The 12,986-nt window shown below is 40.6% G+C and overlaps 1 protein-coding gene across 3 annotated transcripts in view; it reads left to right on the plus strand.

Annotated features, from left to right (window-relative positions):
* Window positions 1–2,156: 2,156 nt before the first annotated feature.
* The window catches only part of DYRK4 (dual specificity tyrosine phosphorylation regulated kinase 4), a 28,314-nt gene continuing 17,484 nt past the window's right edge, over window positions 2,157–12,986 (plus strand). The window contains exons 1-5 of one of the 3 annotated variants that reach the window (XM_035312374.1): window positions 2,157–2,444; window positions 5,606–5,662; window positions 7,064–7,213; window positions 10,810–10,945; window positions 12,626–12,789. In XM_035312374.1, coding sequence (XP_035168265.1) covers window positions 2,406–2,444; window positions 5,606–5,662; window positions 7,064–7,213; window positions 10,810–10,945; window positions 12,626–12,789 — 546 coding nt within the window. In that variant the 5' untranslated portion in view covers window positions 2,157–2,405. Of the gene's footprint in view, window positions 2,445–2,935; window positions 3,129–5,578; window positions 5,663–7,063; window positions 7,214–10,809; window positions 10,946–12,625; window positions 12,790–12,986 lie in introns of those variants that run through there. The other 2 variants (XM_035312367.1, XM_035312362.1) reach the window with 2 other exon arrangements.

Here is a 12,986-nt window from a genome sequence, read left to right on the forward strand (position 1 = left end):
CAGGCGATCAGGCCCAGTCAGCATGGGTTTATGGAAGGCAGGTCCTGCTTGACGAACCTGATCTCCTTCTATGACAAAGTGTCGCGCTGGGTGGACGAGGGAAAGGCTGTGGATGTGGTCTACCTTGACTTCAGCAAGGCTTTTGACACCGTCTCCCACAGCATTCTCCTCAAGAAACTGGCTGCTCTTGGCTTGGACTGGCGCACGCTTCATTGGGTTAGAAACTGGCTGGATAGCCGGGCCCAAAGAGTTGTGGTAAATGGAGTCAAATCCAGTTGGAGGCCAGTCACTAGTGGCGTCCCCGAGGGCTCGGTGCTGGGGCTGGTCCTCTTTAACATCTTCATCAATGATCTGGACGAGGGCATTGAGTGCACCCTCAGTAAGTTTGCAGATGACACCAAGTTAGGTGCGTGTGTCGATCTGCTCGAGGGTAGGAAGGCTCTGCAGGAGGATCTGGATAGGCTGCACCGATGGGCTGAGGTCAACTGCATGAAGTTTAACAAGGCCAAGTGCCGGGTCCTGCACCTGGGGCGTAATAACCCCAAGCAGAGCTACAGGCTGGGAGATGAGTGGTTGGAGAGCTGCCAGGCGGAGAAGGACCTGGGAGTGATAGTGGACAGTCGGCTGAATATGAGCCAGCAGTGTGCTCAGGTGGCCAAGAAGGCCAACGGCATCCTGGCTTGTATCAGAAATAGTGTGACCAGCAGGGCTAGGGAGGTGATTGTCCCCCTGTACTCGGCTCTGGTGAGGCCGCACCTCGAGTACTGTGTTCAGTTTTGGGCCCCTCGCTACAAGAAGGACATGGAGGTGCTTGAGCGAGTCCAGAGAAGGGCGACGAAGCTGGTGAGGGGCCTGGAGAACAAGTCCTACGAGGAGCGGCTGAAGGAGCTGGGCTTATTCAGCCTGGAGAAGAGGAGGCTCAGGGGTGACCTTATCGCTCTCTACAGATACCTTAAAGGAGGCTGTAGAGAGGTGGGGGTTGGCCTGTTCTCCCACGTGCCTGGTCACAGGACGAGGGGGAATGGGCTAAAGTTGCACCAGGGGATTTTTAGGTTAGATGTTAGGAAGAGCTTCTTTACTGAAAGGGTTGTGAGGCATTAGAACAGGCTGCCCAGGGAGGTGGTGGAGTCACCATCCCTGGAAGTCTTCAAAAGACGTTTAGATGTAGAGCTTAGGGATATGGTTTAGTGGGGACTGTTAGTGTTAGGTTAGAGGTTGGACTCGATGATCTTGAGGTCTCTTCCAACCTAGAAATTCTGTGATTCTGTGATTCTGTGATTCTGTGAAGTGTAATTCTGGGGAGGATTTGTTGACTGGAGAGCTCCAATATGGGGAGAATGGAGAAGTGGAGGTGATAGAAATGAGAGTGATTTGCCTTTTAGGATGTGCACCTCAACAATAGTATTAGGCAAGGGCATTGCTTGGACCTCCATGAGTGCAAAAGAATAGCTGTTTGTCCTTTGACAACACTGTGGAAAAACTCATTACAGGAGCATCAGCAAAGGTAGCTGTCTTCTAGAATAGCTTCTGTGGGTGAGCATGTATCTCTTCTTTGTGAAGCCTGATTTCTGAGTGAAAGTAGAGTTATTCTGGGTTGTCGACAGATTTAGAACCGGCAGGGAACATGCCATTCCTTCACTGTATGAAGGAGGAGAGCACATGGTATTTTTCTGTCTTAGCTATTCCCATAAGATGCTGGGGAGATAGGAGCACGTCCACCAGTGCTCCCTCTCACATGCACAACACCCAAATGAGGTAAGGGAAAGACAGGATGTCAGCTAAGCTGTGTCTCACTATTTATAACAAAATGAGAGCCTCGTTATCTCACAGGGCAGAGAAGCTCTGTGTTGATGCTAATGAGAACCACAGACCAAGGTACCATAGTTTGGTCTTCAGTAAATGAAACGTCATGACCAATGAGAAACGAGCCCTTGAGGTATTAATCTATTTTCATTTTCCAAGCTGACAGTCTCAGTGACTAGATTTAACTCAAAGTATAGCAAGGTCTCTGCAACAAGTTTTGAAAAAATATGATTTCAAGTGGTTTTTGATTTCACAAGCACACGATCTCAGTGAGAAGAACAGACTGAGACAGCAAGGAGAACAGCCAATCCTGTTATATTTGTCTTTCTTATTACTGACTTGCCATGATAAATATGGAAAATTATATTTGGCTAGAAGGAGGCTGAGAAAGGGAACAGATGGCCACCAAAAGAATACTAGAGCAGCTAATAGTCACTGGCATATTTCCGGGATAAAAATTTAAATCTGAAGCCAAGCAGAAGGGTTTTTTTCTGATCAGGGTACCGTGTATGAAATTGAGCCTGCTCTGCTCTAACTAGATGAAGGTGGGCTTCCTGAAATGTGTTTTGCGAATGGAATAAACAGCCTCTGTCCTGCAATTAATGGCTCTCGCAGTTATGCTGACAGAAATAGTTGACAAGGTAAGGAAAATGTTTATTTTCCTGCTGTATTTTGAGTGAGCAAATACGTATTTTCTATGGCTTTTGAATATACTGCATGATTTAACATTATGTTGCATTCTCTGTATGTATTCTACAAGCTTAATTCAATTTTGATAGTGGGCAGGTGTCCATTTAAACAAGGAGACTATGGAGTCTACATTTTATATAGTTGTGTGTTTTATCATTTCTAAAATTCTAATACATTTCTGATTTCTATGGTCAATTGAATTATAATTAAAAAAAAACCTGACATTTTGGGTATTCTGAAAAAGTGTCACACTTTCTGATTTTGCAGAATGGTGAGTGCTCAATGCCTCTTGTGATTGCAAATTAGGTAGTGAATGGGGACACTGTTCTGTTTCTTGAGTGACAATTGCAATTAGCAAGGTAATAGCCAGTAATACATGATTTGAAGGGCTGGAATAGCAGGAGATTTTAGTTTGGGATTGGAGTGCGGTATCTTAGTTGTAGGACAGGCCAAGTGCTATATGAGTACAACAGCCAGGAGTGAAGTGGAATGGAATAGTAACAGTTGCTGCAGTTTTTCTTTAGAGTGCATCTGCCAGATTAAACCATGCACAACAGTTCAGCTGTAGTTCCCATTACTAAATGTACAGGATTTTGCAGGAGCAGCTGATGGGTCATTTGGATCAAGACTATCAAGTAAGTCACTGTGCAGACTTACATGATCAATCCATCTGCTCCCTTGTCAGGTACTGGCAGGACTGTTGTAGGCACAGATCAGTTTTTCCAATGGTAAATGTCTATGATGTCTAACTGTTTATTTTATGAGAATTGGTCAGCTATTGATTTTAAGGTGTTTTGACTAAATTTCCCAAAGAGTACTGAAGTGCTCTACATCCTTATTAAGAAGGTTTAGAAAAAGAGAGGCAAAGAGAATCACAATTTTCTGCAATTAAAAAAAGGCACATCCATGGGCTGATGGACTGATTTTGCTTTTGCAGTATTAAAGGAGAATTGTCTATCTCAAAATCTTGCTAATCTTTTCCATAGTAAATAGAAATTAAATAGATTCAGAATTCGGGCAGCATCATGACCTGGAGCTCACTCACTTGCATCCTTAGCTCTTGCTGAGTTTTAATGTCATTTTGTGAATTGATTATGCTATGTTAGTAAATACAGTATATTTTTAAATTTATATTTAATAATATAGGCATCACTGCATAGCCTTTTAAAATTACTGCTAAGAAATAAAATGCCATTTTGGAGTGAAGACTCTACAGTCTGTACAGGTATGTGAAGTCAACTGTATCTTTATTTGCTTTTCAGTGATGACTCTCTTTAAAAGTCTGGCATTGTATTGACGTAGTCAGAAAAGCACACAGCATTTAAGAAACTCTTTCTAAATGGAATGCAATGTTTTCATCAGGTCCAGAAACTGAAAAATAAAACTAGCTGGGAATAAAGTATGGATGAGGTGTGAAAAGAAATGTAGTATGTCCTGAAATCAATAGTTGTATTAAGTCCTGGGTTGACACATCTGGTACAGTTGTGAGTGTGGATTCCAGACTCATCTTCTTAATAAATCTGGTTCTGCACTGAAGTGCAGGATATATAGTTTACATGCAAAGTGTTTGTCTGTGAAAATGTTCTGGCAAATATGCATCTATGCAAATTCACACTGCAAAATACTGATCACAAGGACATTTGGAACACTGGGAGAAGGATATTGTGTTCTAGGTCATTCATATGTAGCATGCAGTAATCCAGTGTTTCTCTTTGGGGCAATTATTGTGGTTGTTGTTGGGAAGTTTTAAACTTACAGCGTATGATTCTTCAGACAGTGAGCCTAAAGGAAAGTGGCATGGAGTCCCTTTCACTGTGGCTAGGCTGCATCATGGCAGGTGTCTTATGGTGCTAGCCTATACAAAGCACTAGCAATACTCCTCCCACGTGCACACTTATTTTCATGTGGACTTAATGAAGCCCAATACAAAGGCCTTTAAATAACGATCCTCTGGCACTGATCATGGCACTGGATAGGATAAATGTCATTGCAAAGAGCAGTGGCTTCTCTTCATCAGGTGATCTGCACATTTAAGACTGTGTGACAGGTAGAGGCCATAGAAGCCCTGGCTACAAAACAGGTAAAGAAGAATACCATGCTTTGTTGAAGAATGTTTAATCTTCAGCTTACATCCATAAGACAATTTTGGCTGCAAATTTGTTTTTTGAAATGCTAAACTAAAGTTCCCTCCCATGCTTCCATGTTTCTCTGCTTTTAGAGAAAATAATGGTTTTCTACCACTTCAAGAATCCTACAGTGGAGTTGTTGTGTCTAGTTGGTTAAAGATGATTTTTTTGACTATGAATGGAATGACGTTATGTTACAGAGCCCAGAGACAAGGAAGCATATTTGACCAAACCTGGTGAAGTTCACTTGAGTCTATAGAGCAGAGCTCCAAGCTGCTGTTGTGTTTCAATATCCAAATTGTCTTACAGTTTTCTTCAAATCACTGCAGTCTCATATTGGACAGGAATGTACAGTGCAATGCAATTTATAAGAAAACTGCTGAAAGCACCAGCAGAATCTTAAAAATGACAAGCTACTTAGCACTTTCCCCCTTTTTCTTTTTCTATTATTGTAAAATTATCTCTCCTTTGGAACCAATTGGATTTTTTTCTTTATCTCAGTAAATTTAAACTTTGATATGTGTTTTTATACCACAAGTTGAATTAGTATAATTCTGCTATTAACAGTGGATGGGTTTACAGTCTACTTTATGAGGCATTGTTAAGCTGTCCGTCCAAGCAGGCTCACTATATACTTTCAAGCACATATTTTAAGGACGGCAAAGGCCCCCCTTCCACTCTGTTGACCACATGGGCACATCAAGCATGCTGAGAAGCACAATAGGCAAAGCAAGCTGTCTCTGCACCTGCCCACAAAACAGCTGTTCAACTGGGAGGGGAATTGCCAGAGGGTAGTGTGTTTTCAGCAGCTTTTGTGGTCCTCTCTCAAACACTGTTTTGACACAGATATTGCCACAAAGGAAAGAAACGCAAAAAAAAAATATAAATAAAAATATTTAAAAAAATGCATTTTTCCCCAGAGTAATTATTATTAAAAAAACATCATCTCATGTTTACAGTCTTCTCATGTGGATACATTTTCTCAGCCTCAGCTGACTGTTCAAGAGAGTGATCATCTGGGATCTAACAGAGTCTTCCATCAGGTAGGTAACTCTTCAACTGACTTTAAAGAATACCTAAATGCTTGTTTCCTAAGAGATTCCACGTAATAAATAAATCTGAGCATAGAAAAGTCCTGTGTTCCCTGCCCTCTCCCATTTTCCCTGTAGTTGTATGACTTTGTACCAAGTGCCTGAGAGTATTTTTTTTTTTTTTTTTTTTGCTAGCTGTTCAATAACGTGAGGCATTTCTCCTGCCCACAGCCACTTTTGTCTCCTCAAGTTGTAATGAAAATTCCCTGGAATCTCAGTTCTAAGGCTTTAAAGACTCTTCTATAGTATTGGAAAAAAATCTTACTCATTCAAGATGGTTTGATAGAGAGTTTTGTTTCTTTGCTTTTTGAGAAAAATATCAAACCTCTCTGTTTCCGTCAAAAGTGTGAAAAATATATTTTTATGCTTTTCCCTGTACAAAAATTTCATGGGCTCATACGGGTTGTAGCCTTAACTCAACAGACCCAGTCATTCATCTGATAGTGCATAGATGATCAGATCTATGTTGCAGATCTATTTCAAATATATATATATATATATATATATATATATATATATATTTAATGTTTGCCAAAGAAACAGTCTACCTTGAATTTTTTCTTTGTTGGTAAGTGGGTGATTTCTCTCATTCTAGATATCCAAGATATTAGAGGTCCTAACATTCATAGAACCACATACTTAAAAGACTGATCTTAGAAAACGAGTGTTATAGGCATATATTTTACGATAAGAAAAGGGACAAGTCTAAAGGAAAGACTAATCATACTGGAACTTTCAAATGATTACAAACATCTCATTTTCAATACAGTTTGCACAAAACATGCCTTCTCATTAACAAATCAAATGTTAACAAAGGTGCCTAGGCAAAGAGAACTGTATGGAAAATGAGAGGGAAAGGAAACGCTGAGAAAACAGAACAGGGAAGACCCTCTCAGTGACTCCTCTTCAGTCCCAATTTCTCTTCTGCCACCTGGCAGAATGAAGTTTACCATTTACCATTTAATGAAGTTTTTTACCATTTACATTTTGTGTCTATCCTACATACACTTTATTTTCCCCACTCCTGTGGCCTGGAGTGGCTGTTCAGTTTCCCAGCCCAACACCTTTTCCACCTGAAGCAGTCACTCCTCTATTGCTGGATGCAGATGTTCTTGGGAAACTTGAATGCCCCAGAATGTGCCAAGCTGCCGGATTGCCTAGACAACCTCCTCCTGCATGTTAGTGCAACTGGGAGATGCTGGGGAGTATCTGCCCTTTTTGCTTTCACCGTTAGGTGTCAGAAGTGAACCATGCACACCATTTGAAGGTTTTAAATACTTATGTTTTTCGAAGCTGTTACACAGAATTGCTTGCTAGGATGTTATGTAATATTTACTTATGCTTTCTGTTTAGAAAGTCAGTCACAGTGCTATTTCCCTCCCACATCTGGAAGGCCAAGCAAAGCATGGTTTGGCTGCAGACTCTGCAAACCCTCCCCCCCTTGAAAGCAGCCTGTGTCAGATAACAAATAACAGCTTGCAGAATGTGCTCCCCCCTCTTCAGGTGAGTTATAAAGTTCTTAGGCATCTTGTTTTTCATTGGCTAATCAGCTTCTCTCTAGTATTGCTAAGAAAGTGTCAGTGGAAAAAAGTCATAAATGTGTTTTGTGAGGAAAGTAAAATTATTTAGAGCTTACATTTACATCAGTTTCTGTTTTCAGTTACAGAAAAAAAAAAAAAAGGAAGAACTATAAATAGTCAAACATATAAATTGCTTATCAGCATGATTGTGTAAAGCTCCTGAGATTTTAATGGACACCTAACCTCACAGGAACTGTCTGAACTGTCTTCACGTTTGGCATTCCTTCTTCCATCTTGCCCCCCTGTCCTTGAGCTGTTGTGCTCCTCGTACCTGGCTGCCCTGCAAAAAAAAAAAGATGGGGCAGGGGGGAGGAGAAAGCAGCAAGGTTAGATGCAAATACTGGAAGATGATTTTAAAATAAAACTTTTCATGTTTTTACATGTTCTTAATCCAAAACTCACAAGCATCAAGATGCATATAACCAAAGACTTCTTGCAATGATTTGATGGACAAGGACTGCCCACTATTTGGTCTACATCACATCTACTGGGTTCTTCTTGTGCTGGCAGCCATGTGCTGGTTTTTGGATATGGCTTTTGTATCATTATGGCACTGAGACAGACTGATCTTTTGTGTCTCTACCCTGCTCCTCTTTTATGAGTCATACATACTGAAGAATTATAAATAAATTAAAGAATAATTTAGGTTGGGTGTCTTCTGGAAAACAGCACAACCTCCCACTCCAACTAGATCAAGCTTGGAACTGGTTGCTCAGGGCCTTGCCCAGCTGTGTTCGGAATATCTCCAAGGATGGATAGTCCACAGCTTTTTTAGGCAACCTCTTGCAATAGCAAACCACCCGCATGGTAAAAATGTTTTTCCTAATATCTAACCAACATTTTCCAAGTTGTGATTTGCATCCATTAGCCAGGTATCCATCTTGTCCTAAGACCACGCACCCCTGAGAAGAGACTGGCTTTGCTTTCCCTATATCATCCTGGCAGGTAACTGTAGATAGCAATATGACCAGTCCTGAAGCATCCTCTTTTGCAGACTAAACAAATGCATTTCCACTAGCCTCTCTTTGTACATCATGTGGTCCAGGCTCCTAAACATTCCCTGGCCTCTCCCCAGAATTCACCCCAGTTGGCTGATGTCTTTCATGTACTGGGAAACCCCAGCCTAGACTCAGCACTCTGTGTTGTTATGAATGCTGAAGAGAGGGGGAGAATGAGTTCCCTGCTGGCTGTCCTCTTGCTAATTCAACCCAGGATGTGTGTGGCCTTCTTTGCTGGAAGGGGAAGGGCACACTGCTGCCTCATGTTCAGTTTGTTCCCAGCACCTTCGCTGCAAAACTGTATCCTTTCATTTGTCTCCTAGCTTGTTCTGTTACAAGGGAATATTCCGTTCTAGGTGCAGAACTTTGCATTTGTCTTTGTTCAACTTCAGGAGATGCCCATTAGCCAATTTTTCCAGCCTGCTGACCTTTTGTTGGAGAGGATCTCTGATACGGCCTGCAGATTTGAGAGGGCAAACTCATCTATTGTCCACGTAATTGATAAACACAATAAGACTGCTAGCTTTAGTATCAGTCTGTGAGGGTGGCTGTTGGTAAGCAACTACCACTGATCACAGTCCTTGGAATCTGACCATCCATCCAATTCTTGACTCACATAACAATCTGTTTATCCATTCCAGATCTTACCATGTAGGACATAAGCATACTGTAGGAGACAGTGTCACAGGCTTTGCTGAAGTCAAAGTATACAGCATCCAATGCTTTCCCCTCATTCACCAAGACAGTCATTTTATCAGAGAAGGATATCAGGTTGTTCAGACACAATTTTCTCACAATTTATTCTGTCAAATCTACGCTGGCTGTTTCAAATAAACTTTTTGTCTTTTATTTGGTTGGAAACGGCTTCCAGGAGGAATTGTTCCATAGCCATCCCAGGGGCTGAGGTAAGGCTGACCAACCTGTAGTTTCCTGAATCCTTCTTCTTGCCCTTTTTGAAGATGTGTGATGTTTGACTTTTCCACATTATCAGGTCTTCAAATTACCATGGCCTTCAAATATAATAGAGACCAGCCTTTCAGTGATGTAGAGCTACTTCTTCCACATTCTCAAGTCCATCCCATCTGGTTCTGTAGATTTAGGTACGTCTAGCTACTTATGTAGTCCTTAAATATCTTGATTTACTGCAGTTAGATGAGAGTTTTCTACAAACTCTGCTCCTTGACTCAGGGACTTAGCAGGCCTGAGGGCATAACTTACCGATGGAAAGCATCAAATACCTTAGTATCTTCCATGTCCTTGGTCATTTGGTCCCAAACACCACTGAGCAGTGCATTCATATTTCCCTTAGCCTTCCTTTTTGCTGATGGTGTACTTAGAGAAACATTCCTTGCTAATTGCAAATTCAGCTGAGGTTTTGCTTTCCTAAACATCACTGTGTGCTTGTGTAGTGCCTCTTATATGTGTCCCAGATAACCGATCCTTGTCTACACCTTTTTTGTACTCCTTATTGTGTTTGTACCTGATCAAATGTTCCATTTCCATCCATGTTGGCCTTCAACCATGCTTGCTTAACTTTCTACATGTTGGAATGGACTGTTCTTGTACTTCAAGGAGATCTACTCTGAAGATTTATGAACCCTTCTGGTTTCATTTGCCCTCCAGGGCAGGCTTCCATAGGATTATACAAAGATCCATGAACAATTCAAAAGGTACTTTTTTGAACACCAAGGTTTGTAGTTCTACTGTTTTTCTCACTCATATCTTTCAGGATTTTGAACTCCACAATCATACGGTCACTGCAGGCAAACTGCCCTTTCTTTCACCTTTACATCTTCAGTCAATTGAGATGAGCAATGCTGCTTGAGAACAGCAGGTCCAGCAGAGCATCTCAGATCATCTGCGTTAAAAGCACAGTTCATAAATCTCCTGGATTGCTACTGCTATCTCAACAACTGTTTACGTGACTGAACTCCCCCATGAGTATCAGAGCCTTTTAAGTTATGAAAACTCTTCCTTGATGTACCTAATTGTAAGCCTTGCTAAGCCTGGTTAGCAAAGCTGTTCGCAGAGGTAATCTTGCCCTGCTTCATCAGTTGGATTCTGTTTCTGCTCAGCAGTCCTTGTTCCTCATCCTGTGTTCACAGAAGACAAATCACTCCCTGTAGCTTCAGCCAGGTATTTATGCACTGGATGTATCTTCTCTAGCTGAGTCTTTTCCCTTCATTGAAGGGATTGAGAACATATCTTGGGACCCCACGCCTTCTATTCTTATCCCAGAGCACACTGTTTTCTGTCTCTTTTATCTGTCTTCCTTTTATATCCAACCCTCCATCATGTCCTTATGGCTTGATTCTATAGGCTGTCTCAGCACAAAACTGACATAAAGATCACTCAAGAAATCCAGCTCTTGTAGTCCTGTCTTTAGGAATGTAGCAGGTTGGGGTTTTGTTGTTGCTGTTTTGTTTTTGTTTTTCTACAATTGTAGATAGCTGAATATTCATGAAATATTGAAATATTTGAAAATGAAATTACTTTTTTTTTTTTTTTTTTTGCTTGTCAGGAAAATGGAATTACAAGTAAGTTTCCACAATTTAACCTTCTAAAGAGTCATTCTGAAAATGATACCAGAGCTCAGAGAAAATCATCAGAACTGGAAAACACCAGCACCAGTGTCAAGCTGCCTATGACTGCTTCAGGTAGAATATAAGGGAGCATGCTAAAAAGACTGGAGTGACAGGTTGCACAAATAGATAGTGAGTGCATGCAACCAGGATGCTCACTGATGAGAGGTCCCTTGCTAAATGTTCCATGAAATATTTAATAAGCAATTTGGAGGGCAGGAATATGGATGGGCTTGGTGATTCCTAACAATTCTACTTGCAATATGAGAATGCAATAAATGAAATATGAGAATTAATAGACTAACACAAATACGTAAATGAGAGATGTATGCATTATAAAACAGAAATTGTATTTGTCAAAAAATTATGACAGATCATGAAGCAGTGTTCTATTATGGTGATAAAACACTTTTCCCACTTGCTTGTAGCTGTGTCACATTCTATCTATGTGGGCTAAATTGCATTTTGGGATTCCTCAGATGTAGAAGGTTTCTGGATGAGTGGACCTATTTTTAGGAACAGTACTGGAAAAAAAATGTGGTGGCCTTTTGTCTTCAAACGATTTAGCATCACTGCATTAATGGATGGAAATCTACTAGTGTTTAACAAAACACCCACGTGCATGCTTAGAGAACACATTGATTTATAATCTCTGTTTATTTGTCTAGATTTAAATGATATAAAAGGGAGTGTAGGTAGAAGTTTTTCTGTACAGGTAGAATCAGGATTAGTAGAACAGCAGATTTGGGTCCCACTTAATTCCCAGCCTCATGCATTTGAACTTGATATTTTTTGTTAGAAAAACAAGTACTTAAAAGCTTTGGTCAACTAAAGCTTACTGTCATTTCATAAATATGACAATCTAATCAATAAAAAGCATACAGTTCTTCATGTAATCTGTGAAGCTTACTGAAACAGATAGACAACAGATGGGATTTTCAAAAACATCTGGGTATGTGACTTTGCTCAAAATCAAATCATTTTTACCTCAGCTCTCAGAATCTAGCTGAGAGATTATGAATGTTTTGTTGAACATAGAACAGTAAGTCAGAAAAGAAAGAAAAAGAACCATAAATTTGTACAAAATGTCAACATAGAATCATAGAAATGATGGTTGGAAGGAACCTCTAGCAGCCACCTACTCAACCTCATGTTCAAACAGACATGCTTTACTCTAAAATGTTCCACTGTAAAAACAATTTGCCATTGACAATGTATTTAGCCACACTTTGAGTACTGTATTCAGCTCTGGGGCCACCAGTATAAGAAGGACATGGACATATTAGAGCAAATCCAGAGGAGAACTACGAGGGTGATTGAGGGTCTGGAGCATCTGTCCTGTGAGGGAGTTGTGATTGTTCATCATGGAGAAGAGAATGCTCTGGGGAACCTTATAGCAGTTTTCTAATACCTACAGAAATACTGGGGAGGAACTCTTCATCAAGGACTGTAGTGATAGGACTAGGAATAATGGTTTTAAACTGAAAGAGGCTGGGTTTAGATTAGACATTAGAAATAAGTTATTTATTCAGGGGGTGCTGAGGCACTGGCATAGGTTGTCCAAGGAAGTTGTGGATGCACCATCCCTGGAAGTGTTCAAGGCCAGGCTGGATGGGGCTTTGAGCAACTTGATCTAGTGGGAGGTGTCCCTTCCCATGGCAGGGGGTTTGGAATCTTAAGGTCCTTTCCAACCCAAACTGTTCTGTGATTTTGTGATTCTGATTTTTGTTCTTATTTTCTTGTTTTCTAATTTAGAAGCCCTGAAAAATTTTAGAAACCAGTTAACAGTCTATGAACAAAAAGAAATTTTCAATTATCCAGAGCTATGGTTTCTTGGGCTGGAAGCTAAAAAGATTGAAGGTTTTCCTGAAGCCCAGAATAATAGTTGTTATGATGATGAGAATGGTTCTTACCTAAAGGTAAGTGGAAACATTATGGTATTCGCTTTCAGATCAATAATTTTGTAGTGACTGTCTGTCGACTCTTAAGGGATCAATATGAGATAAATGTTGTTTCCTGAAGATAAATATTCACATGGCAAAAACATCAGTAATAATCATAGTAAGGTTCAGAAGAGAATCCTAAAGAGATACCTACTTTTCCTCAGGCTTGATGC

The sequence above is a fragment of the Oxyura jamaicensis genome, chromosome 1 (assembly GCF_011077185.1).
Source record: "Oxyura jamaicensis isolate SHBP4307 breed ruddy duck chromosome 1, BPBGC_Ojam_1.0, whole genome shotgun sequence".
Lineage (NCBI taxonomy): Eukaryota > Metazoa > Chordata > Aves > Anseriformes > Anatidae > Oxyura > Oxyura jamaicensis.